Source organism: Nothoprocta perdicaria, unplaced genomic scaffold (genome assembly GCF_003342845.1).
Source record: "Nothoprocta perdicaria isolate Ctin4 unplaced genomic scaffold, notPer1 scaffold_185, whole genome shotgun sequence".
In the NCBI taxonomy this organism is placed as follows: Eukaryota; Metazoa; Chordata; class Aves; order Tinamiformes; family Tinamidae; genus Nothoprocta; species Nothoprocta perdicaria.
The window spans coordinates 345867-373474 of NW_020455038.1; the positions used below are offsets into that span (position 1 = coordinate 345867).

General features: G+C 40.9%; 1 protein-coding gene across 2 annotated transcripts in view; it reads left to right on the forward strand.

Moving 5' to 3' along the window:
- The window catches only part of PITPNB (phosphatidylinositol transfer protein beta), a 23908-nt gene extending 294 nt beyond the window's left edge, over nt 1-23614 (forward strand). The window contains exons 2-12 of one of the 2 annotated variants that reach the window (XM_026036676.1): nt 1720-1750; nt 2407-2552; nt 3107-3198; nt 3803-3810; nt 5029-5103; nt 5564-5647; nt 12526-12603; nt 16628-16738; nt 17427-17549; nt 20879-20963; nt 21874-23574. In XM_026036676.1, the coding sequence (XP_025892461.1) occupies nt 1720-1750; nt 2407-2552; nt 3107-3198; nt 3803-3810; nt 5029-5103; nt 5564-5647; nt 12526-12603; nt 16628-16738; nt 17427-17549; nt 20879-20926 (796 nt within the window). In that variant the 3' untranslated portion in view covers nt 20927-20963; nt 21874-23574. Of the gene's footprint in view, nt 1-1719; nt 1751-2406; nt 2553-3106; nt 3199-3802; nt 3811-5028; nt 5104-5563; nt 5648-12525; nt 12604-16627; nt 16739-17426; nt 17550-20878; nt 20964-21873 lie in introns of both variants that reach the window. The other variant, XM_026036675.1, reaches the window with a different exon arrangement.
- Nucleotides 23615-27608: the final 3994 nt, after the last annotated feature.

Consider the following 27608-nt stretch of genomic DNA (forward strand, 5'->3'; position numbering starts at 1 on the left):
CCGCGAGGGGCGGCCCAGCCCCGCGCTCTGTCCCGCGTCCCCCTCCTGCCGCCGCCACAGCCCGCGCCGGGCGGCCCCTTCTCGCCCTCCGCCTCCCCGCGCGCCCGCGTTGGCCCCGCTCCTGCGCGCGGCTCTGTTCCTCGGTCCGGTGTGTGTCACTGCACTGGACGTTCCCGCGTCCCGCAGGCCGTAAAGGTTCCTCTGGCTCTGAGGCAGCAGCTCCTCCGCCAGGACCGGGGGTTTGTGCCTCCCAACCGGGCGGCTTTAGGAGCAGCTTGGGGCTTTGCGCCACAGAGCTGGGCCCGCCGCGGGAGCTGGATTTGTTGCCTTTTGCCCTTTCTGTGCTTTATGCAAGCTCTCCATTTGGCTTGAAACTTGCCATGATTTCACATTTGCAAAGGCAGATGTTTTTGCAGCTTCTCTCTAAAGTATTTTTGTAGTTTAAAGTTGTTCCAATGAGACACAGATGTATTAAAGTAAAAGCTTTTACGCAGTGAGAGAAGGGAAGCTGTCAGGGGACTCTAGGAGGAGGTGGATTTCAGACCATCTGCGCTGGACGGCGGTGACGCTCGRCAGCAGTGCAGCCCCTTCTGCCTGGGGGCTGCTAGGTGCCCAGCACCTTGCTGGACAGGAGCAAAATAGAAACCCTTTTATTTAAACCTGCCCTCCCGCAAAGTGCTGAGAGCAGCGAAAGCTGAATATGCTGAAAATGAGCTATAACACTTCTCCTCTTTGTCGCTGGACAAGCTAGCCTTCTAGATAAGTTTAGCTTAAAATTGTTTATCTATCTCTATGGAAATACATAGATATTTCAGTGTTAGGTAGAAGCATTGAATCTTAATGGTCAGTCTCTTAGTTAATGAGTTAACATCAACTTAAAGCAGTAATTTGTTCCTCATAAAACTAATCTATRTGGTTATGTGCAGATGATTCCTGCATTGAAAAAGAAAATGAATTCAGAGGGCTCAGTATTGTTTTAATGGTGACTGTTCAGAGTTGAGCGCTGACTGCAGTATTAAAATTTTTAAAGATGTTTTGCAACAGTAATAATTTGCATTATCTTTGCCTATTTTATTATACCAGTTGAAGCAAAACTTAGGTGTCTAAGTACCCTTTTGCTGTGAAACATTAACTTTTGCATCTGCTGACACTGATGTTAGCTGTGCAGGTATTTACATTGTGCCTAAATGCACCTGCTTCTGCCACCTAAATGTGGATTGAGCTCTGGTTGTTCTGCTAAGTGATTAATAACTGCAGTAATTGCCAACATTCATTTGTAGGCTCTCAGGGCCTGTGCGTTTGTCCTTTTTTAAACTGTATGTACAGGGCTGTTTCTAACAAAAGAGGAAAAAAAACTAAGACCTCAAAGTTTAAATGTTTTCAGTGTAATGCAAAGTTATGGCAGAGCTGGGARTAAGTTCTAGGATTTATGGCTCTTCTGCTGCTGCTTCTAACATTATTAATCTCCTTTTCTGTCCCTGTTTGTAAAACATCTTGCATGGGATTTTACTTGGGTTTGTTACTTCATATCCATGCAGCTTTACTGTGTGAGGTATTTATGCAGAGAAAATTTGAGTTAACTGTTTTTAATACTTCCTTTATTACAGTGCTTCTTTTAATGCTTCTTTATTACCATTGGTATCTGTAGATACAGATGCCAGAAGAGATGGGACGCGATTATTGTTTAACTTGACTGATTTTGCTCTCTTGCTCTTTCAGCCGAGTGGTCTTACCGTGCTCAGTGCAAGAGGTAGGTCCTCATCCTACCCGCTGCTATCTGGGGGGTGGATGGGCAGAGCTTGGTGACTAGCCTGGATCCAAATGTTCCCTTTGCTGCGCATCTGTCTCTCCCCACACGTGTAACCTGCCAGCCAGGCAGAACGAAGCTCTCGCACATCAGTGAGTTTCCAAAGGGCCAGGCGCCTTCAGGGCAAGAATCTGTAGCTGTTTGTGAGCCGCTCTGTGGCCTATGAGAAAGAAAAGGGAATTGAGCTGCTCTGCGCTGGAGCGGCGCTGTCCTGCTGATCAAGGCATTGAGGAACTTCAGGACGGTAGGGACCATCTTCCAGGATCTAAAACCAAAAATTGAAATTGTACAGAAACTCCCTCTCAGATATCCAAGTACAGTTCTGAGAGAAAATGTTACACCTCCTTTCTGCTACAGTTTTGTTCTTATTGTGCTATGTTAATATGAAATAGGTTGTGTACAGATCTGATTCTGGCAAACCACCAAAGTAGTTTGCCATATTTTGTCATATTTTCCTAATACTCTTTATAGAATGTTACTTTTCTTTCCTAATCATCTTTATTCACTACCAGGTTTTCATTGGGAGTGTGTAAATTCTGTGCATGTTGAATGTTTTGTCTAATTTCAGTGTTGAAATTTTGCCTCTTTTAACCTTTCAGTATCAAGTCGGTCAACTTTATTCTGTGGCAGAAGCTAGTAAAAATGAAACAGGAGGTGGTGAAGGAATTCAAGTCTTAAAAAATGAGCCTTATGAAAAGGATGACGAAAAGGGCCAATATACCCACAAAATCTATCATTTAAAGAGGTGAGAAAAGTATTGATCCATGTTATGTTGGGTTGGTTTTGACCGGGAAATGTTTAACAGTGAAGGGGGAACCTTTACTATCCTTGGAGGTACCTTGTCTTGTTTCTACCACTGTAGCTTGTGAGGTGTGTGTGAGTGCTCCCATGAGCGGGAGCGGAGCTGCTGCCTGCTCTGCTCGATTGCTGTTTTGCTGGAGGCTTTGGAGACGAGATCTCTTGGCTAGTGCCAGCTCTCAGCAGTCGCTTTCAATATGCTTAAGGAAAGAAGGTGTAGATAGCACATCTTCCATTGTGTTCATAGTGCTTCCAAAATGGTTTCTAACTTGCTCTTAATTACTTTGTGATTAGGTTCTCTAATTTTCTTTTAATTACTTTGGGAACAGTAACATGCTGGAGTTTCTGCCTATTTAACTATAGGGTACTTGTACATCATATTTCTTTAAAAACTTTGAGTAAAATACATGCATCTTACTAGAATGAAAAGAAAAAAAAAATCAGTGAGGATCTTCTCTTGGCAAAAATTTAACAAATGTGAATGATGTTTCTTTTTTACAGTAAGGTTCCTGGATTTGTAAGGATGATTGCTCCAGAAGGCTCCTTGGTGTTTCATGAGAAGGCTTGGAATGCATATCCATACTGTAGAACAAGTAAGCATGTCCTGCATCCCATACCGTATTTTCACTGCTTTATTAAGAGAAACTCTCTAATGGTTTAAGGTGAAAGTGAGGGCCATCAAGTGGTAAATATTTTTCAAATTTTAATGTTGCTTTTGTGAGCTCTCCTATTCTGAAAGTATCTGCTTTAGAAAAGGAAACCTGCCAACCAGTTTACTGGTTCATGCGTAGCTTTATTGTTTTTAGTGTTCCCAAAATAAGACTGAAGAGCTGACTGTTTCTCCAAATACGGATACTGCTTGAAAGGAAGGTGTTTGATACCTCATGGTTTGTTAGAATATTGTGGATGCTTTAATACATTTAATTGCATAGTTTCTGAGAGTATGGTCTTCTACTTTGGTTTATCTTTGAAGAGTCTGAAGTATTGCATAAGGAACTTCTAAAGCTTACGCTAGCAGACTGTATTCCATAGAATTTTGCTGACTTGATTTGTGTGCTGACTTGCACACAAATGCTGTTAGACTATTTTTCAATGTTTCTTATCATTTAAAGTAAACTTTATATAAGACTTGTCAGAAACTATTATATCTAATAATTTTTCTGTTTCTTTTTCATTGCGTGTGATTCAATTGACCAGTTGTGACAGTGAGTATTTGAATTACTATCAGTCCTATGTTGTTGGTTTTGAAAATTGTTTTGAATCTGTTATTGCTGTTAGAATTGACTCTTTGACTCTAGCAAGCTAGCTCCGAGCTTTTACATATGTCTCGCCAGAATTTCTGGCATGGAGCTCCCTGTTCCTATGTTTGTCTGCTACTTTGCTGTAATTAGAAATAACTGTAATTTGTCAGGAAAAAAAAAAGCTTTCACTTGCTACATCTTTTTTTTTTTGTTTCTTTACTTACCAGTACAGCTGTAGAATGTAAGTCCTGGTGTGACATAATACAAAGAAAAGCCAAATCAGAGGTTTTGACAGAATCTTGAATTAAGAGGAATAGTGGAAATACAATCAGTCTCTACATTTCTAAAGTCCTACTTCTGTAAAGTGAAATCCTGCTTGGCTTTAAAATGGGTTAGTCCAAGCATACAGTTAGGATTTTTTGCATACGGCTGGCAAGGAGTACATGAAGACATTCATCTGTTTAAGGATCTTGGTCAATTTAACCCTAAATTCCTTTATCTACTCACTTTCACACATGATTTAGATAGCCACCTCATGGACACAGCATAAGGAGCTGTGAATCAGTTGGTGAACTGTGTTTAGTCTGACTCCTCATGATGCACTTGTGCATTTACTTTCTCATTTCGGAGGATAGAAATGTTCTTCTGTGTTACTCTCTACACAGACAGTTCAGAGGTGGTTGGACCTTTATGATCTTCATCATGCTATATAATAATTTGTAATGCTCATTACCTGTCATTTCTGCTTCTCTGAATGCAGTCTCTATTAAAAGTTTTATGGAAATATATCTGCAGTTGCTTTAGCTTTACTGTATTACTAATCATTTGAGAACTTAAACATAGAGATAAAGAATTTCAGGGTTGAGAAAGGGAGATGCCATTGAGAAAGTATTCTTATTTCTATTTTTATGTATGCATGTTGGAGTAGTGTTTCTTAAATATGACTATGGTTTTAAACCACTACTTAATGCTATAATGATATCTCAGATTTAGATATGAGTTATTGCACTGTGCTTATTTCTATGTGAGGGAAGCAGACTGTGTCTTTTTAGCTTTTAAACAGGAAAATATTGCTAATCAAGGCTTACTTGTGACTGTGTGTGTGTGTGTCACACTATTTATCTAACTGTTAAGCAAAGAGGAAGTAATTGAACTCCCGCTGTTTGATTTTAATTCTTACAGAACGAGTACATGAAAGATGACTTCTTCATTAAAATTGAGACCTGGCATAAACCAGATCTGGGCACATCAGAAAACGTGAGTTCTTTAGCCAGATTCAAAATGTGGCAGGCCTATGATTCAAGGAGCTAACTAGATTTAGTCAAGGTATTGAAACCTGCCGTTATCTGTGCTGCAGAATTTGTGCAGGCTTACTTTTAAATCAAAAAGGTTGTCTTTTATTGAATAAGTAATGTTTCTAAGTGGTGGTTGATCTCACCAGCTGTCATGAATGTGATAGAAGAATACAGCTTGATCTTAAATCTTGAGTCCAAAATAGCTGGAGGTTTAATGAATCCGCTAATTTAAAATTTTTAAAATTGGTTAGTGAATGAACTAAACCGTAGCTTTAGAGGTTTTAAGAGGTTGGAAGGAGAAAGGGGAGGTTTTCAGACTGTAGTCTCTGAAGTCGAGGAAAAAAAAATTGTGACATTTATACGTACTGCATCCACTCTGATAAGATGACGTTGCAAAGATCTTTCGTCTTTCTCCTTCGCAGGTGCACAATTTGGATCCAAACACGTGGAAGAGCGTTGAAGTTGTCCATATTGACATTGCAGATAGAACTCAAGTAGAACCAGGAGTAAGTAAATGCTCAGCTGCTGGGATCTAGTTTTAACATGCAGCTAATATGTACATTGATGCTTTCTGGTGATTGTGAATAAACTAAAAATGCAGTAGGTTTTATCCAAAATGATAAATGAAAATTGTCTTGAACAGAAGCTATTCAGTAAATGCTTTTGTAACTTTCATTTACTGAGTTTTAGTTTTATTTCAAGGGTGACGGACTTTTGGCACAGGTGCAGCTTTTACCTTAATTGTAGATAAAGTAATTGATTTGATCAAGCAAGTATTTGTGTGTTCATGTTGCTGTGTGAGATCAAGAGCAAGAATCTATCCCAGCTGGTACTTCAAGATACAGCACAGTATTTTCACCAGTCTATTCCTGTGCTCCTGGTGCTACTTCTTGGTAAAAAATTATTTAAACTGTTCTGCTCTTTTGCTTGTCCATTGCTATAGAATTAGGGTAGTCCCAGTASGAACCATCAGGTTTTGCCATTGAAGTCCAAGAGAAGTGTTTTTTCCTTTAAAACTTTGTTGAGGAGAATCGTTCACAATAGATCATTCTTTTCATTTCTTCTAAAATGCTGTTGACAAACCCACTTTGATTTAGCATGTTTGATTTACTTTTTAATGATTATTTTGGTGAACAGAAGTGTCTTGCATACACCCAGCATCTGTCCTTAGGCACCTGTGATTCGTTCCTTGAGAGCTTAGTTTGCTGTCTTTGTATAAGAAGCAAAAACTTAAGGACAAAGAGGTTTTATCAGTAAAAGTACATGGTTACTCAGTGAAGTTTTGTATGGAGCATAGACATAGATTCATAAGGCAGCCGCTTTAACCAAGAGTTCATGGAGATCCTATGTTAGCTTGCTTAGAGCGTGACAGTAGACGCAAGGCCTTCTGAAAAGCTGTGTTTCGTCGTGAGGATGCACACCTTCAGCTTGCTTGCTTTTTAATTGTATATTGCATAGAGAAATAGTGGTGTGCTGAAACTTTGTATTATTATTATAGGTGACCCTGCGTGAGCAGGGGGGTTGGACTAGATGACCTCTGAGGTCCCTTCCAACCTTAAGCATTCTATGATTCTATGATTATTCCACTGATGAAAATTGTAATTCCTTTACATTTGTTATAATTACCTATTTATTATAAGTACTTATCTATTACCATTTTTTGTAGCTATTTTTTTTTTTAGGGTACCTACTTTTCTTCCAGATTGCGTAATAAAAAAAGTCTCTTCCATGGAAACTAACTTCTAGTATAAAGAATAGTATTGCAGTTTTATTTCTGTGCTAATTTAAGAGAGCTGATCTTAATTTCTTTTGTACTTGTGCCTTGTTTTAAAGGTGAGGTCAGGTGATAGTTAACCTGACAGCAGGCCTTTAGCTGTAAGGCTCTTCAGGAACTGGTAATAAAATGTTTGTTATAAGAGCAAGCTGACGTATTTAAATGCCCTGGAATACGTGGATGTTTTACTTGCACATCAGGACGCGGGAAGTAGACTTCAGTTACGAGACTTGGAATCGTGCACAGAGCTGGGGGTATTTACTTTGCATGTTTACTTTGGGTCATATAAGTGAAACGTGCTGGTATGTAGAGTTCTATTTGTTTGTCTGTTTTTCCACAATTGACAATAGGTAGTGTCTACTAAACAACACTGCTATCTGCACTCTGCCAGTTAAAGATTGAATAGGAAAGTCAGAAACTGCGTGCCTGCCCGGTCAGTTCTATATTACTGAAGAAGTTTTTGTTGTGACTCTGCAGATAAGAACCCAGACCTGTGTCATTTCTTGAGCTGGTCGAAAGCTTTCTTGAAAGCATTCTGGCCTGTGTATGTGCTGTCAAGTTGGACAGTGCCGGGGAGAATGAACAACGAGCTATCAGCAGGACTTGCTGCGCTAGCAGGTCTCACGGTGGGAAGGGGCTGTATCACCTCTGTAACGTTGTTAGTCCTGATCCGTTGAGATGTCTTGRCCTAACTTCTAGTCTGCATTGCAGGGCTGCAGTAGCTTTCTCACTCAGCAAAAAATCGTCTAATAGCGCCTAGACTAACTTTGTTATGATCATTGGTTTATCATACATGGTTCTTAATCTTTTTAAATCCTTGGATTCCTAATCTCTCTAATTTACTATTATAGCTTGCTAAAAAACTAGCTACATAGGTTTGTTGCATTCATGCACAGGATACTGATTTTATTTTTTCAGAAAGTGCCTGAAGCAATGAAACAATATCTGTGTATTTCTGTGAGATGTTTTTGACTCCACATTGTTACTTTGCTACAAAGTAATGTTTTGTTTGTCCTGCTTTCAAAAGGGCTTCAGGATTTTGTAGCTGTTCTACTTGTTCCAATGTTGACTTTTCTTCCTAAGAAGGACTTGTTGCTGTCCGGAGTTAGGCTCTTGCTACACAGATATTTTCCTTAAACTCTGCAAAGAACTGTTGTTTATTTGTGCTCTGGCTTTAGTCCAGTCTCCTTCTGTGCATGCTGCAGGCTTTATGCATTGAGACAAATTCTTACAATAGGCTCTTGTCCGTCTAGACTTTAATCTAGACTTTTCTTTTTCTCCCCCTTCTGTCCTTAACAAAACCTGGTTTAAGTGAGTATGGAAATGTCTTGGTTCAAAGCTCCTGTATATAGTTGCTAGCATAGGAAATGATGTTATGCCCTGTATATATCCTTTGGATTTTTGTTTTCACTGCAAGATTTTGCTTGTAAATAATATGCATTTCTAGTGTTTCCAGCTGAGCTTGTCTAAAGACAGGAGCACGGTTGATTTTAACCATGTTCTTGTGTGGTGAGAGGTAGGATGGCAAATTTTGTCAGATATTGTAGACTAGTGGGCTAGTATTACTTTATGTTGTGATATTATTTGACTAAATACCACCGTTGCATGTGTAAGCCAGTTTAAAAGCTGAAGTAAAGATTGCATTTATCAGACGAGTTCTTACTTTAGTTGTCTTAGCACGGTGTACTTGAACATTTGCACCACATCTGTAGTCTTGTATGGTATACACRTGCTGTATGTATGTATGCTGTAATACACATGTATGAGGATCCACAGTGTTGTGGGTTTTTGTTGCTTTTTTTGTTCTTTTATTGTTTTTGTGTGAATTACACAATTTTAAATACAGGCTTTTTGGCATATTTTGGATAAATAACCTATCACCTGGAGGTAATGATACTTGTTGGTATTCCTGTTTTGTTTTTTAATCCTTTCAGGAAGGAGATTGCAATGCAAATGTTGAATTGTCAAGTATGTATCACATTAATCGTTTGGCAAGACCACTTGTGTGCTGTGTGCCTTGTGCTGAATATAGAAGCTGTCTTTCTGTTGGAGTTAAAGGCTTGTTTTGTAAAGCCTGTTTAACTACTTTTAAAGAACCCTGTTGACTTATAAGATTTTTGTTTTGCTTTCATTAGGTTTCGCGCTGTGGTGCTCACAAAGTCAAGTTGCTCAGTTGCACTTCAGTATTTGCAGCCACAGGGCGTTTCCGTGCAGACCTTTGCGGCGGCCCCGAGGCGGCCCCGCAGGGCACTGAGGTTTAAGGGAAGGGGCCGGGGTCTTTCGGAGTGAGTAGTGCAAGGTAGGGGTATAGCAGCTAGCACAAAGCTTGCAGCCCGCGTTCAGGTGACTTCCCCTCGTAAATGCATGTGTGCTCTGCAATCTTAGCAGTTGTTACCGGCCTCGTCACTCGAGCGCGGGCAGCAATCAGTGCTGGCGCTGGGGAGGGTGAGCATCCCGCCATTGCTGCACGGGATAGGGAGCGATAACCCCCAGGCAGCAGCCGCGTTCAGGGTCCTCGAAGGGGAGGAACAAGCATCACCAAAAGCCCCTGCTTTATAAGGTCTGCAGCTCAGACCTGTGCACTGCGATTCCACGTGGTTTGCTCATCACATTTGTTTAATCCTAAACGGTAGCGGTTTATCATTTTGCGGTAGGTGCATTTCTCCATGAAAACTTGATTGTTTTTCTATCGGGGAGACATTTGTTAGGTGAAATTCAGTCCTTGGAAAACCAGCCTACTGTTCATGAGAGGATTCAGTAGTTGTAGCCCAAGCGCTCACTTGTTTTGAGCAGTAGTAACTGTGCTGAAGGCAATATGGTGGGTTGACCTTGAGCTCTTCCTAGCACAGATTCAGCTGCTGATTGTAGGGTTTTAAAACAAGTATGTTAACATATGCTAACCTGATGAAAATACAGCTGATGTCACTGACATCTCTGTAAAAATATAGATCATGGTACTTGATGCTAAATAAAACATCTCAAAAGAACAAGTGTTCACTGTAACCTTAGACTATCAGCTATGCTTGAGGCATTTTTATCATTTATTTAGTAGCTAGTGCTGCATAAAAGCACCCAGCCAAGTGTGCATTTCATTATAAAAATATTTAGTGATAAGTCTGGATTATTTTATGAAATTATTAAGGTTAATGTTATGGAAAAAAAATTGCTTGTTTAATGCCTACTTTCAACAAATAGCTTTTTACCACTCAGATTTATAAAACTGTAGTTATTTATTATGGTTAAAAAATGTTCCCTGTCTCTGTAATATTGTATTATGCTTTCTATCTTCGAATGCTTTTGGTGCTTCCATGTCTTAATGCCATCCAGGTTGTTTCATGGATCAGAACACTCCTAAAGTATAGCATCCACTATTAAAGTGTGTTTTTTGTCTACGTGAAAGGCATGGGTTACAGATAATTTGAGACAGTCATTAAATCAAAGGACTTCAATTACTACACGAGGGTTTCGATGCTACATCCCACAATGAGCTGTGTTTGGGGCGCTCTCTTCTCCTCGATTATGTAGAGAATTCCCTGCACAGAACTCCGTAGTAGAGAAAGAGGCCGGGTTGTGTCGTCCTCCTCTCAAGGATGCTCTAGGGTGGCCTCCCTAGGGAGCTGTAGAGCTCCACCGGAGCGTTGGAGCCCAGCGGCAGCCTCGGGGTCCCTGTGCCAGGCACAGTTGCACAGTTCTTGGAGCACGGTTTGGTTTCCTTTCAGTGCAGATTTGCAAATGTTTTTTCCCGTCTGGCAGGACGGTTGCCCCAGGCCTGTGTGCTGCCGACAAGCGGCTGCCGCGCTGCTTTTTCACTAGTGTGTGCATATAGGCATTCACTAGTGTGTTCATATAGGCATTAATTTTAACTCTTACTATCGCTTCCTCATTTCCCCCAGCCTAAAACAAAAACCTTAAATTTTGAAGAGAAGTAGCTCTTGATTGGGCTGGCTATAAATTTAATGTGAGATTTATGAGTATTGAAGAGTGTCAGGGTGCATCTGATAGAGATGCTTAGATGCTTAGAGATGACTGGTTCTTGTTTTTGAAAATATTTACTTAGTTCTTTATATATATTTGAATGCTTAATATATAAAAGTTTTATCTATGTATCTAGATACCTATTAGTGCTTTCTAGTTATGTTAGTTTCATAATGGATGACAAAAATCTTAAAAACAATTTATTCAGTCTGTTTTAAAGCGTTGTGTAGATAGGTGCAGTTAAAGAGGCGAGAGTACCATGAAAAAACTGGGGATAAGAAAAGATTAGGGAATAAGAGCAGAGTTTCTGTAAATGATTTCAGGTTCATTTGACAAGACTTCCTGGATTTTCCAGTTCCTTGTAGATGTCAAAATGGTTGTGAAAGCACTAGTAAGTAATGATTTAAATATTGCAGGTCAGCTATAATTTGAATAGGCTGGATCTGTGGATTTGGAATTTCAATTTAGAAGCAGCCTTCCTTTCTTCATGCTAAAAGAATCTGAATTTGAAAACTGTCATGTGTTAAACATGATCTTTGATTCTTAGGCCAGCTTAAAGACTAGACTACTGTAACAGTTCCTGTACTGTATATGATATAGCACCATTTCCTCAACTGACGTGAGCTGCACATAAAAGATACAGAAATGGGGCTGTCCTGGGAGGACTGAGGAAAGCTGGCGAGAGGGTTTTTCTGTATGGCTTTTTGTACTCAGATTTGTGTGGGATTTTTCCAGTCAATAAAGATAATCATTGTGGGGAGGAAATAAAAAAAAAAAAAAAAAAGTTCAGTTTTTCCATTTCAATATAAGAATAATAGGGAAGCCAATGAAATGAAAAAAATATATACCAAGCAGTTTGAAACAGTGGGGGAGAGGGATACTTTTGCACAGTTCATAATTCATTAGTCACTAATTACCACAGGGTGCAGCTGAGGCCAAGAGTGAAGATGGAAAGAAACACCTAGTTAACACGAACCTGAATCACTGAGAAGTTTACACCCTTTCTAGGAAGAACCAGTGCTGAAGGCCAAACAGTTTACTCCCTGGGTTGGTGGCTGTGTCAGTGGATTATTTGTATCCTCCATGAAGCATCTGTTGCTGGCCATTGAGACAGAATATTGGGTTAGAATAGACCAGGTGTAGCCCAATCTGACAATTCCTGTTCTGTAATGTTACCCTGCTGGGGTTTAAGTAAGCTTATGTTCATGCCTTTGTCTACAGAAACTTTATAATTCAGTTGTCTAGAAAAACTAGTTCTTCAAGCCACGACACTTCTGCAATCGAGATGTAATTGGATGCTTTCAGTGACCTCACACAAAATACAGATATTTCAGTTGTAGTATTCAGAAACCCATTTGTTCCATCATTTTTGTCTTGAGACTCGCAGTATTTCAGTTGGAATACAGGGGATCCATTAGGAAGGTAAATGCGTAGTTCTAGTTCATCTGTGAAGCAGTTTACAACTGTGATTCCTTGTGGCAACTCTCTGACGCAGGAGTGGAGAAAATGCCAGGTGCTGCTTTTTGGTGGCATACCTCTTTCTTTCTTTTTGTTCTTTTGTCCTTGTTAAGACTTATTTATAAAATGAGACGTGAATGCATTTTTTCTGACTCTCAATTCCTTTTTGTATTATAGGACTACAAAGATGATGAAGACCCTGCATTATTCCAGTCTGTTAAGACCAAGAGAGGACCTTTGGGGCCAAATTGGAAGGTACTAAGACCTGACTTTATAACCTTACAATGTCTGAGTTGGTTTAAAAAAAACTGCTCACAGTGCCTTAGAGACTAGTACTAGTGGTACTCTGCACATTCTGATTGTGTTAGTACATAAAGTTGCTTAATATTACTATTACAAATAAAACAATTTAGTTGAAGAGCAAGTTTAAAAAAATGCAATAAAAGCTATACAAATCAAATGAGATGGATGTTATCCTTAGTGAAGATTCAAAATTGCATATGCACTACAATAAATTCCGTGAGCCATCAGACTATTAGTGGTTGGAGGTAAATTAAAATGCAAAAAAACTAATTGGAATCTTCCTTATATTGAAATGATTATAGCTGTATTTCTTACAGCCAAGTAAAGGATCCTCCATATGTATGTTTTATCTAGGATGATCAAAAACTAGCAGAATTTAGTAACAAATATCAGGCCATCTTTACTTTGTCCTATTGAACACCTAATTTTATTTTTTTGTGTGGTATATGTGTAATGTACAACCTACAACATTTCATCATAAGTAAATTATTTTACTTTTGTAAGATAATGCACTGTGTGTATGTGTGCATGCACAAATGCATCCACCATAATCTTAATTCTTAGCTTGAGATACGTAATCTGGGTTGATTTGGGAATTACCTTTCCATGCTCTTTCATCACTTAGTAACTTTCTTTAAGTAGCTTCTCTGTAACCATGGGAAAATGACCCAAAACTTTTGTTTTAAGGTAAAACCACCACTTTTTTTTCATGACTGCAGTTACCCAAGCCTTTCTACAATAAATTTTCTTAAAGTGCATGCTTCTTGCTTAACATCACCTGCTTTTCTCTTCCCTTCTCTCCCCCTGTCAAATCCGACCAAGATGCACTGTGCTAGATTTTCATACTACTGTTAATGGATAGTGTGGGAAGTCTATTTTAAAGGGATATTAAATTTTGCAAAAGATATTCTGCATTAGTGCTTCCTTTCTACATAAACAACTTTACATTATTGGTCATCAATATGACTGTCATACCACTTAAAATCACACCCAGTATAAACTTGCTGTGTTTGCATATTGAGCTACAGGAAAATCATGTTTTAAGAATGATGTTTAGTAGGCAACACAGTAAGTACTGATCCAGATGTCAATGACACCCTTACATCATTTTCATAATTTCTTACTACCCACTAAATAGTTCTCCTGACAGTTTAGCCTAAGATATTTGCCACAGACATAGAGATGATCTTATCTTGAAATAAATTCTCCTAAAATCTCTTTCCTGAGCCTTGAAACAGCACTGAAATTTAGATGCAAGGTTGCTGTAGATCAGTGTACTCCAACTAAAACTCAGCCACACCTGAGCAGCACTGCAAAACCTGTCAGCATTTCCTTCCCTACCCAGTGAGCAGAAGTCATCTGTGTATTTCCAGCACAGAGCAAAACATACTCAACTACATCATATTTCTTTGTAGAAAAACTCACTGCGGTGTAGCAGAGTGAATATAGAGGCCATTTGTCAGTTGTTAGTCCCTAGTTACTGGTTAGAGTCCCTAGTTACTGGTTAGAATATACTCTTTCACAAAATAATTTTCATCAATGGCTTCAGCTCTGATTTGTAGAGATCTGTAGAAGCCTTCAAAAGATGAAGCAGAAACACTGAAGACATGCAAGAATTGTTTTACAGTGCATCATAACTTTCCTGCCCTACAATTAAACCAATCTGTTATACAGGCAAGAAGGACCTGTTTCTTTTTCCCCTCTGTTAGGAATGAGTGATCTTTATGGTGCTCTAATTTTAGCCTATATTCCTGTGGGCATTGTCCAGGACACAGCTATCACTGATAGTCATTCAGACTAATCGCAACCTTTGGGGCAGTTTCTGTGATTCTGCGCAGTTATCAACAAGAGTTGATCTTGGGTTTTCAGATGAATGACTGCACTGAGAAGCACCAGCCTGTTCCTATAGTTCATACTGCTTTGGGCTTGTTTTGGCATAAAACTGAATTTTGCAAATAAATAGTTATCAGAGAAATAAACATGTCAAAGTGATCAGCTGTGTATAGCCTCCTTTATTGAATTCCTAAAAAAAGGAACTGGTATCTTGAAGCTGTTAATATGCACAATTTGCCATTATTGTAATTACAACATTTCATTTACAGCAATGTAAGCAAAATCTAGGGTCTGAAAATCATGGTGTTATTTTATTTCACCTTGCCCAGTAAACAGTGAGTAGTAAGAGCTACCAGCTCATTTAAGATCATAACATTGAGGCACCTAGAATTTAAGGACCTAATGGCTCTTGTGTCTCTGCGGAGTGAGATTCTGGCTGCAGGGACACTTGTCCAACACTTAACCATTCAGTGCTGTACCTGCCTTTCCAACCTTCTCAAGGAGCTGGTGCAGGGCTTTGAATGCCGCATGGAAGAGACAGCAGGCTGAATTTGTGAGGGTTTGGGAAATGATGTGGCCGTGCAGGCAGCTGTAACAGAGCAACTGAGGTGTGATGCATCAGTGGAGCAGAAGTGGTGTGGACTGCTAAAGCTGGCACATCTCTGCCCTCAAGCTGCATTGTCAAAAGAAATACTAGTGAAACTATGTTTGGAGTGCTCCACATGCTTTAATTCGTCTTAATTGGACCTGAGGGTGCAGTCATTGTATACCGCTGACCTAATTGGGGCTATTATAGCTGTTCCTTACATTGTCTTTTCAAGATGATGAAGGTTGATCCTGTGACAGTCCAATCGCACAGACACTGCAGCGCTGCGGTGGCTCTGTGGGAATTCAGCAGCAACAAYTGCACAGCTGAGCACTTAAGTACTGACTGCTTGCACAAGACACTCTGTAACTCGGTGGCTGCTGATGTTCCCAGAGGAAAATGTGTGGATTTCTGAGAGTCAGCAAGTGTGTTCAAGCTTGTGTTGTGGCAGAAAGCTCTGCCACTTCTGGGACTTGTGGGTGCTGGGAGGCGTGCGTGACTGGTTAGTGACCTGCACAGAAGCAGCTGCTATTGAGATCCAGACCCTTCTCTAAGTTTGCCTTAATAATACTCTCTAGTTAAACTTGAGCATGAACATTTCAAAAATAAGCAGGTGAGCAGAGTGCTAGAATACCATGAGCTTTGTTCATAACTTCCATGCTGCAGAGGTTTGGTGCTGTAAGTTGTTGTCACACATCCAGGCAGCAGTGATTCTTTAGCTCAGAGTGCTAAGAGAGTATACTAATTGAGAATATTCAATGCAGGTTTTTGTTTTATTTTTTTCATAGTTGTCTCTCAATTTTTCATTGTCTTTTAATGTCTCCCTTGCATCAAAACTTTTAACTGTATGGGGACAAGTTGATTGTCAGTGTTTAAGGTGTCTTGTATATCAATAGAGGGGTATTATATTCCATAGGAACTATATAATGTTGAGTTGGAGTTTAGTAGTACCATATATATGGTATATGTACACAATCTATATATGTCTATACAGTCTTGGTTCTGCTGTTTGTCTATCCAGAGACAGAATGTAACTCTAGTTCAGAAATTTCCTCTGCTTCTGGATAAAACCCTACACTTCTGGCCCAGTCACCTAGAGCTCCCCAGCCTTGCCTTGTGTGAGAGTGAGATGGGATAATGGGAGACATTAAGTTTTGGTTTTTTTTCACTGTATGTGTTTTCCAACATTGTAATGAGATAGCAGCTCAAATTGTAATTGTGTTTTGGCAACAGGTCCAAAAGTATAAAGTAATTTGGTGTCAGCTGTTGTAATTAAGCATCATTGTCCCAAAGAAAACCTAGAAAATGTATGACTTTGTAAATCATGAAATTAAAAGCAATGTTAAAACTTAAATTTATAGCATATGTCTACAGCATGGATAGAATTTCTTACAGATTTAGCCTAACAATATTTGTTAGTCCGTAGTACACTTTGTTTCCAAAGTATAGTGCACCATTTACTAAAAATTAGAGTGATAATTTCCAATAAACCTATCGAGTACATTTGTCTGAAATCTGTTTAAAAAAAAACAAATTTTTCCAATTATCCATAAACAGAAAGAGTTAGCAACTGATGAAGACTGTCCGAAGATGTGTGCTTACAAGTTGGTGACTATCAAGTTTAAATGGTGGGGACTGCAGAACAAAGTTGAAAACTTTATTCAAAAGGTGAGTGCTTCTCGCTAACTGGGTGTTGCTGGGTGGGATCCGTGGGGGCGGTGGGGCCATCTGGGCAGGCTGGTTCTGTTCTGGCATGGGGCTTTTGGAGAGGGGAGGTGAGGACGTTTTTTGTTGCTTACAATTGAGGTCACTTCATTTCTTCAGCAATGAGAATTATTTGTATCTGCCAGTGATGGGGTTTTGTTGGCAGTACTAGAATAATTTTTTAAGCTAAAAAAGCGAAAATGGCAGCCATGATTCGGTCATATAAATTTAAGCCTTGACTATGCCAGCCAGAATGTATTACAGAAGGAGAATTCTCTGAATCGTTTTTTCTCAGGTTAGTAGTTGTGTACAAGATGTGCTAGTGTTTTTCTAGTATTATGGAACTAATTTTCTTATGAAAGTGGTTTTTTTAATGTTTGTACTAACTCTGATTTTGCTGGAACTGAATGCTTAGTTACCAGTTATAAGTAAGGTATAATCTAATACTTTGAGATGTAACTGACAATTGTGGTAGTTTGGGCAGTTTATATGTTGATTAGGATCTTTGAATGTGGAGAAACTGAACTGTAGCACTGTGAAACAGCACATACCTGCCTAAGGATTATAGCTCTTCAGATAGAATAATTGCAGTCACTTCAGCAGTCTGGCAAAATGTAGACGTGTTATCTAATGTTCATTTATCTTCTTAAAGCAAGAAAAAAGGATATTTACCAACTTTCATCGCCAGCTGTTCTGTTGGATTGACAAGTGGATTGATCTGACTATGGAAGACATTAGGAGAATGGAGGATGAAACACAAAAGGAGCTGGAAGCGGTAAGAACACTCTGAGATCGATGTTTGCATGTCCATAGCTCTGCCATTTAGACTGCTCAGGAACTGAGGCAAGTTGAATAATATCCATCTCCTTGCATGTGTTTGGGCCATTGCTGATAAACACCGYGACTGCTGTAGTAATTTTCCTGGGCAGACCCATGCTCTTGAAGCGTCTGCATACTTGAAGCTTCTGCGTTATGTTGCGCTGGAGCTTGCTGGAAGGTAGATGCTTATGAGAAGTCCCTAAATGCAGAATATCTGCACTGAGCGTCTCTTTATATATGTTGTCATACCCATTGCACAAAGTCCTCTTCAGTAATTTGTTTTTATCACTTTTGAGTTAGAACTCAGAGCTGTCATCTCACTTTTCTACCATATGTCTTGCTCTGTTTAGTTGCTAATCATTATTAGAACTGATTATTTTCTCTTCAGACATGTCTTGAATCAAATTGTATGTGTCACATGACAGGAGTTGCACTCATCCTGATTAGCATAACACAACTGAGACCTTAAACTGCAAAAAGGTAGTTGATAAAATTAACAGGCATAAGATGGTCTCAATTTCATGGTTTGGCGGTCGCCAAGACCAAATGCATGTAGTCTGATCTGCCTTTGCACTGACTGTCTAGAAGGACACTTGCCCAAAGAGGACTTTCCCTGCTCTTTCTTTTAAGGTGTACAGGTACATTATAGGCTAGTCAAGGAGCTTTTTTTTCTAGTCACTCTCCCCGAGCATGACCTTTTGGTGAGAGCCTTTCTCAATTTAAATCCTGATGCTTTTTAGATTCTTCGCAGTCTGTGAAGTCACAATTCTAATTCGCAGCTGTTCTGCCATGCCAGTTTTATGTCCCAAACCCATTCAGCTTGTCACTTTCTGTCTGATGTCTTGGTTCTGTCAAGAAATGTGTGCCCTCAGCTATGATTTGATTTTTGCATGGTTTAACTCATTCCAGCTTCCAGACATCCTTAAACAGATTGCCTTGTGCTCTACACCTGTAGTTGATGGTGGCTCTGAGGTGCTCTGTGCGTCAGGCCTGGCACAACTTTGCTCTTGGTCTCAGCACTAGCTGTAACTCCCTGTCCACCCGCAGCTGCTGTGCTCTTCACGTGTGGGCATCGTGAACTGCCTGTAGCGTTGGGGATGCTTCTGGGGTCTGGAAGTGCTTCCTCCCTCTGTGTGTGTGAAAAGGTAGATGTTCTGAGCTAGTAAAACAAACTTCCTTTGCAGCTAAGCTGAAGGGATTGTCTGCTTAGGCACTTTCCAGAAAAGATGTTTTGAAAAAGCATGATGTCCACCCCTTCTCACAAACACACTACTCTCATTGGTTTCTGGATTTTTTTGTTTATGGCAGGTGTTCTGAAAAAACACATGGGACTCTTCTTTTTCTATACTTTATCGTATAGCCAGAACCTGTTCCTGGAGACAGCCGGATGTGAAGGAGGAATAGTAACTGATTTCCTCCTTATAATTGGCTTTTATCCAAAGGGTTCTCCTTTTCATACCTTTAGTTCTTAATTTCAAATGAAACAAACTTCATCTAATTTCTCTGAGAAGTAGCAGCAGTGTGAGGAGTACATGCAAGATATATATTGGAGAGAGTAACCAGTGTTTGACACGCACATGTGTGCATGAGAAAATTTCCCTTTTACATCTGTGTGGATTATAGATGTCAGTCTTCTGTAGAGAAAGTTACGGGTCACATTTTTCTGTGGTAAGTAACTGAGTTTTGTACATTTTTGCAAAATATTATGTCAGAAATAAGTTGTGAATGATTTTCTTGCGCAAACAGGATATGCTCTGTATTGTTTTGTTTCCTGCGAAACAGCTTGTTTTATAAATATTGTCTCCTAGAGGAGAGTAAAAAGGAACTGAATTTATTTCACTATGCGTCATCACTACAATAGGGTATCGATAGCAAAGTATTTGCTACTTCTATTAAATTCTTAAGTGAAACCTCTATCTCTTGGTTTGGGGTAACATTGATACCTGATCTTAAAGAGCAAATCTTTCCCCAATATTTTACTGTTTTGCAAGTAAACTTCTGCAAGTACAGCAAGGCAAATAATTTATTTCAAGTAGTTTGTTGTGCAAGACTTTATCATCAGGATTTTTTTTCAATAACAGCAATGCATTAGCACTAACACATTTTTTCTGTATGTATTGTGAATGTGAGAGGAGTGGGGACCTACTATTGCAGTATTTTTTTTTTCTTGAGTGTTTATAATAGTGATACTAACAAACACCTATAAATGATACAGTCCCCAGATTTTTGTGATGAGATGCATTATTGGAGAATAACGATCTAGAGGCAAAAATTTCACTGCAAATACAAAGTGAACACTAATCTATATCAAATAATTTGTTTTTGTGTTTTATATCTAACTACTTTGTCCATTTTGATAAACAGTAACTTTCATTATATCCTAAATAAGCCACAAAACATTTATTTTATAACCTGGAACCCATAAGAAAAAGAGCTTAGTGGTAAGGTACTTAGTATGCCAAGAATATCTCCGTGCTTTCAACCTTGGGAAGAAATATTCCACTTTTTTTGACACTATGCAGTTTTATGATGCTTAAAAAGAAAAAACAAAAAACAAAACCAAAAAAAAAAAAAAAAAAAACCCACAAACAAAAAAAAGCACTGCAGAAAGCAAGCCAGTATCTAGTATTATTGGCAGCATTACATTTGCTTACGACACATCACTTTCTGTTACTATTCTCTTTCTCATTAAAATCCTTTCTTCCTGGTTTGAACTAATCTCCAGATTCTGTACACATTTCAGTTCTTTTGTTAATCCTGTTCTTCATCTTCGGTCAATTTTTCCTGTAAGGATTTCTGCTTTTGTTACTTTTTCATTACTCCCTGAATTCTCATAAGTGTTCTTCTAGAGTTTCCCTCTCCCAGCACATTCTTTTCTTATGTTTTTCTTTATCTTTCACCTGATGGTTTATGCATCTGGCCATGTTGATGAGGAGCACCTGCGCCTCGCCTCATTAAATACACATCAGCTGGCCGGGGTGTGGTGGAGAAGCACCTGCCAAGCACGGTCACCTGCCTTTACAGCAGTGGAAATGCTCTGGGGATGTTTCACGAAGCTGGCGTAGCACTAAAGCAACAGGTGCTTTTAATCTGAGAAGCATCATTTACAGCTGCTGTATGGGTGAAAAATGCTGTGTCTGTCCAGTCTCCACAGAACTTCAGCTGGGGCTGGTTCCTGGTTGCTGTTGCCTGGAGAAAGCTCATGTGGCTCGTTACTTCTCTCTCACTAACCAACAGCAAGACAGGTTCTTTACTTGGTAGCTCACAGTTTTATTTTACGTTTAGATGCGTAAGAAGGGTTCCGTTCGAGGCACATTGGCTGCTGACGTCTAGAGGAGTTCTCTGTAGGTTCTGAGGCAAATCAAGCTGTGTAAGTGAACCGCTGGATGAAAAAGGACAAAAGCTGATAATGTGTTAATGGTGGGAGTTGGTGGTAGTAAGCATCTAAATGGGTGTATATCCAGGTAACACTTTGGGACCTGACTGCCTCCTGTGTGATAACCTTGATGTGATCAAAAATTGGGCATCATCCTTTATGGCCCAGGTGCACAAGAGACCTTCACCACAAAACGGCACTGTGGTGACTGTGCAGATGCTCGGTCCAGTTGCAGACTGCGTTACCTGTCAGCCCTGTACCCCCTTCTTTGGTGCTTACCTAGTGCAGAGAGCCCAAATGCATGCCCTGGTCGTTGTCACTCTGCTCGCACTGAGCTCTGAAACAAGTTCTGCAAGTTCTTTTCTGGGGACAAATCAGAAAAGGCAGTGAGTGTCATTTTGCTGCTCGCTCAGTCTAGATTTGTCCACATAAGATAGAGAAACTCTGGACTGATATCTTCAAAGCGTGTTAATTTTTAAAAAATTCACCCCAGAAATTTATTTAGTATAAATACTAAATTGTGTTAAAATTGTTCCTGCAGGAAGCAGTTTGTCCAAAAGTTGGAGACTTTTTAAGTATTTGTGTTCAATACTTCAATGCTGGCGTTTCCACTGTGACCATTTTAACACCACAGGTGGGATCTCCCAGTCACAGCAGGTTTCCACTCCTGCTGATCTGTGTGAAGATCTTGAAGGACCGGAGCTGCTGTCCCTCAGTGAGGAGGCTGGTCCCAAATTACAGCTTCCTTACAGAACTTGCACTGCTTTGGCATGACATTGCTCAGTGTTGGTGATGTTTTGACTGCCCTGCCCTATTTTTCTTGGAAATTAATGGAATCACCTGTTTGGAATTTAATTCTTGAAATAACTGTTAATACTTAATTGTGTATTTTCTTTTCCCACAGTTACGTAATCAAGGCCAAGTGAGAGGAACAAGTGCTGCCAATGATGAATGATGATGGATTTAACCATCACATGCAGTGTTGATATACAAATGTGTGTGTGGATGCATGATTATTTGTATATAATTATATATACGCACATGCATACTGAACGGGGTTGTTACAGTGTCTCCAGGGTACTATACCTATCCTCAGCAAAGATGCAAAGGAAACTGCTTTCATTATGTATACCTGAAGCAAATAAAAAAATCAACTGAGTAGTGTCATTTTAAGGATGAATTAACTGCAGAATTATGCTAACTGGTATGTTTCATGAATGTCAATACTGGACCAGTTTATTCCCTACTTGTTCTTTTCCTGCCTTGAGTCACTCTGTTGTAACTTGCCCATATCTCATTGTAAAGAAACATTCAAATAATTTCAATTTTGTGTCTTCCCTATGTGATTATTTTTGGAATAGGAACAATGAATGTATTTATAGCTATTTATTTCTGGATTGTCATTATCCTATAGACAAAACATTTTTTTTCTATTAGTGGAAATTGGAGGACTTTTGTTACTGAATGAGTTTGACCCAATTCACTAGGTACCCATTCACTAATTTTAAAAAAGATCACATTTTATTGGACTTTTGTACATTGAAATGCTGATGTTTTTCTTCATTAAAATTGGCAAGATTAAGGAAAATGGCTTGTGATTCATAAAATAATTGTAATCTGAAATTTTCCAGAAGTTAGCTTTTAGATGAAGAAACTGACAATACTTACGGACTCTCAAGTATGTATTAGGCCATGCCGAAGAAGTGTGAAGGGAGAGCCCATCTGTAAAATAGTATTTCCTGTTAATGAAATGGCTATTTTCCGAAGTTTCAGTTTGGAAACTATGCAAATGGTCTTGATTTCACACACATTACGCAATGGAATATAATTGTGATTTTAGCTCTTTTCATGTTGAAAATACACTTTAAAAGAGATGTATACTTTCAGATATGATGAAAGTTTAAATTGTAGCATCTGACATGTTTCTCTGATATTTGTTAGGACTAGACACATAAAAAGAAAGATAATATTATGAAGACCTCTTGTAGATAACTCTCAAATAGGAAAAAAGTTTTCAGCATTTTTTAAGAAAATATTCRAATAGAGCATATCATAGATGTATATTATCAAAAAGCCTGCTAGAGCAGAAACAAATTATTTTAGAAACACTAGTTAGATCAAAGTCTCTCAATCTCAATGCCTAGTTTCCTCCCAGCATCCCAGAAGCCTCTCTAAGGCAAGCATTGCTTAAACATCCTACTCCTTCCTAATCCCACATCCATCCAAGCATATTGGAGTCATGGTTCACATAGTTCACTTACAAAAGGGTGTCCATTTCAGTGACTAATGTTCCTGGCCATCAAGGACAGCAGGACCAGGTCTGCCGCCTGCCTGCGTGGCCGGGCCCTGCTGGGTCTGCCAGGGCCAGGACGGGGTTCATACATCTCTCCTGTGCAACTTCAACCTCTTCCCTCCCACGCTGCAAAGTTAATCTTTTTCCTGTTGGGATTAGCAGTTTAAATGGGTATTTGTTCTCTGTACCATCAGACGGTTGTTTTTGTAAATATACATACTCACATGTGTGCACAGACACATGATTTTAAAACTATTTGCTACCAGGAGGGCTGTTGCAAGCCTGGAACCTAAGGGCTCGATTCTCCTCTCAGTGCTGGAATGTAAGTCCCGCTGTCATTGGTGCAAGTCCTAATGCAAACTGAGGGAAAGGGACCCTACATGTTTATGTCTTTCGACTAGTTGTGAAAATTTGAGAGAATCTTGTAGTGAATGTAAAATGTTTAGTTTACTTTGGCAGTCTCTGGTGTGACCTACAGTAAAACAGTCAAATTTAATTAAATAAATTTGATCATAAAATGTTCTGTCTCTTGTCTTAGGTCTTAGTATTTGTGGTTTTCTAAAGACATAGAATATAGTTTTATTGGGCTGTCCGAGAAGTCTGGAAGTCCTGTAAGGATCTGCTTTGGTGTTGATGAGCTCAACCTGTGCTTGAATCCTAGTGGAGATCTTGGTCTTAACGAGGTCAAGCAGTGTAACAGGTACTTCATAAGGACCTCATCACTTACTAGGGTTTGGGAAGGTATTTTGCTTCTCTTGTTTTGTGACTGCCTACCATAATGTGCCAGGCCAACGATTTTGCGGAATGAGACATTTGCTGGAATTACTCTGACAATACAGTGGCTCTGTGGCTGTCTTCATGTGTTACAGCTGCTGCTAATTCTGCRTCTTGTCTATGCCAGGAGAGGAGCAGGGCTGATGTGCTAGAGAAGTTATACGTGGTTTCGAGGAGGAGACGCAGCACTGCCAAGGTGCCCTTGGCAGATGGAGACGTGGGAGGCCCCCTGGCAGCGTAGAGACCAGTCTCCAACAGCGCGGCTCCGGACTGCGGCGGTGAGCGGCCAGGCCTCCGGAATACCTGGCACGTAAAATTGCAGGTCTCCTGGAAAGGATGTCCAAGAAGCCTTTGATGTTGGGGTAAGACTGTATAACTAGAGAATGAGCTTGTTTGGGGAGAGGTTGGGCAATTAGAGGCTTGTTTAGTCACAAAGCTTTAGAACAGCCTCCTGAAGAAGTGATTTAGAAAGGGAGCAAAGCAAGCAACAGGTGTAAATAGGTTGCACCAGATTATTCTGTTAACTGCTGAGGGTCAGCAGAATACCCTAAATATTACGCTATTTAGTGTAGTCATAAGGCTAAGGATGTGTGTTAAGGTGGGAAAGGTGGAGCAGTAGTGAACTCRCCAGAGCCGGCACCTCGCCCTGGAGCCGGCACTGCAGGAGCAGGAGCCTGTTAATAGGGACTGCAGCCCTTGTAGGAGGAAAGTGTCACATTCTCTAGATGCTTTGGGAAAAACAGTATAGCAAGTGATACACCAGCCTGATACCAGGATAAAAATGCTATATAAAACAAGCAGAGCGTGGCCACGCTCCGACCTGTGTGTGCTCAGTTCTGCATGTGGTGCCGCCATGGGYGGCGCGATGAGGTTCTCCCAAAGGTGTTCGTAGCTCGGGGCTAGTTTGTGGATGGTATCACTGCGGAAAGCCCTTCTCGGAGGGGCTCCGCGGCGGGTCGGCGCGTGCGGGGCTGGGAGACGCTCGCGCGCTGCCGCTCACTCATGGCGCGCGGATCCTGCTACGGCTGTGCCGGCATCGGCTGTAGACTGAAACTCGCATGGATCACTTCGGTAAATGCAAAATTGAGTTCTCTTTTTTTACTACACAGCTTGTTTAGCTTCCAGATGGCAAACCAACATGAAGTAATGGGAGTGCAACATAGTTCTGTTATAATGGATATGTAAACGTGATATTTATTCACTGCTATAGACTGCTGTGAACCATATTCCTGCAGTAACCTTTTAAATACATCACTTGGTTGCACATAGGAGTGTGCTCTGCAAGAGACCTGCAAGGAATTTGGTTGTTATTTCAGAGGATTTTTTTTCATTGTTGAAGGTAAAGGAGAGTGTTTTTCTTTTTATGCCTTAGTATGTGGACTGGGAAATAGCAGAAGAAAGTCTGCTGGGGTCCGTGTTTTGGGATTTTGGGTATATTGATGGTTTTTTCACCCTAGCATTTTCTGAGGGCACATTGAGCTCGTCTCCTTTTCCCAAGATCAGTCTTAAATGATTCCTCTGAGAAGGGAACTTGCTACCAGTGTGACTGCGTGGGTGACCGTGGGCAGAACAAGTCCCAGCCTCCACCAAGACCTGCAGGACTCAGTGCCAGCTCTGTTGGCAGTGCGGTGTCGCTTGTCGTCTCGTTCTTGCTGGCAAATGGTGTGGCTTTTGCAGTGCGGTGACCTGGCCCTGCTGCTCCTGGCCGTTGGTTTGGGCAGGCTTCGAGGTCAGCGTGGTGCCCAGGGAGCAGCGGGCACAGATGGAGCTGGGTGCGCCTGGCCTGAGGCTGACACTTAGCGGCTGCGGTGGCTGCCGAAGCCGACCACAAAGCAGGGACCCGAGAACGCAGCCACTGTTCTCCTCCAAGTCCTGATGCAGGTGAGYGCTGAGCCCTGGCCGCTGTTGCAGCCCGGCCATGCCTGCTGTGGCCCAGTGCCCTGCAGAAGGGCTCACATCTCGGTTCTGCCGCGTCCTTGCGAAGCTGCCAGCGGCAGGTGATCCTAGCCTGCGCTGCCGGGCCTGGCACCATGGCAGCTCTGGCAGGATCCCAGGCTGGCTACCACCAGTACCTGTGCATTTTTAGCTTCAGTATAGCTGAAATCTTGAGAGTTTGGGAAAGGTATTAGTTCTTTTGCTTCATTGTCTACTCATCTCTTCGTGTTAAAGAACATTTTCAGTCTTTTCAAACAGCAACATTGTCTTYGAGCAGCTGTAGATGCTTTCAAAAATCATCCTTTAGCTTTGTGTTACTTTTGGCAAGAAGGGAGAAAAAGAAAACAAGCTAAAAGGACTAAATATAACTTAGCAAAGTATCTATTAATAGCTGTTTGATTCATTTTTATCTCTTATGGCACCAAACCACGCAAAAATGTATAAATAGATGCATTTAATGTACTCACACGATAGGCAGGGACATGGGAAAGGGCGCTGGGGTGGCCGCGCAGCAACGCRGTGCAGAGCGCTGCAAGTGCCGAGGTTTGAGAAGGGAGGTTTGGCCGAGCCGGAGCGGCGAGCACGGCTGTTCTCTCCGCTTGTTGGGCTTGCTCAGCACAGCAACAAAGCGTTGTTGGCTTGCAAGGTTTATGGTACGATCTGCTTTTCCAAGAATAAGTCAGTCTTTTCATTGCATGTATCCACCTGCTTTCCTGGACCTGTTTGCTTTTTTTAATCTGGAGTGAGCTCGCTCTGTCCCGGTAATAGGTATCTTTGAAATCAGGAGCCACTTTAATGTAGTCATTCTCTGCACCTTGAGAATATCACTTGTGCCGCCTAGTTTTGCAGAGACCGTGAGTTTGCAGTGATGGTGGAAATCTCTGCAGTGATTTAATGAGGGTTGTTTAATCACTCACTGAAATGCATTTGTTCTGGTGGCCTCTCACCGTCCAGGGAAACCACCCCCTGTATGAGCAGGGGGAGGAAATAAGAGCAGCAAAGGATGTTGTATCCCATTTCCGTGTCCGTTATTTCCTTACACTAGAGCTCCCCAAGGCAAACGGCTGCTCCGGAGCAGGAGGTTTGCGACACTGGGGAGCATCCAGGCACTGCCCACAGGGCCAGAGCAGCTTCCCTGAGGTTCTTTAGGTGTTTTCTCTAAATACTGGTTAATTCTTCTAATACCTTTTGTGTTCCCTGAGCTTGCTGGCAGGAAATAACAAGCTGTTAGCAAATGCTCTTGGAAAGACAACTTGAATTTCATAGTTCTTAGGACTGACTCTGGACAGTGCAGGGCCGTGTTGTGTGTAAGGGGCACGTTCACCCGCCTGTTGAGGACTGCAGCATTTGGTCGGAGCAAAGATGGCTCATGGCCGAGATTTGAGACAACGCGTGGCAGCGCTGGGTGAGCGTCTGAATTGACGGCCTGGCTGTGGACAGAGGGCAACTTGACCCAGGACGCGGCCAAGCGCGCCCGGCCCCGGGCTGCCCCCGCAGCTGCGGGTAGCATCGGTGCAGAGTGTTATCTTGCTGTGTGCAGCCTCTCTTTCCAGGTTATTGGTGGATTTGCAGCTCTAACATCCAGGGCGCTGTTGTTATCTGCCAACATCCACCAGCAAAAGAGGAGGATTAATATT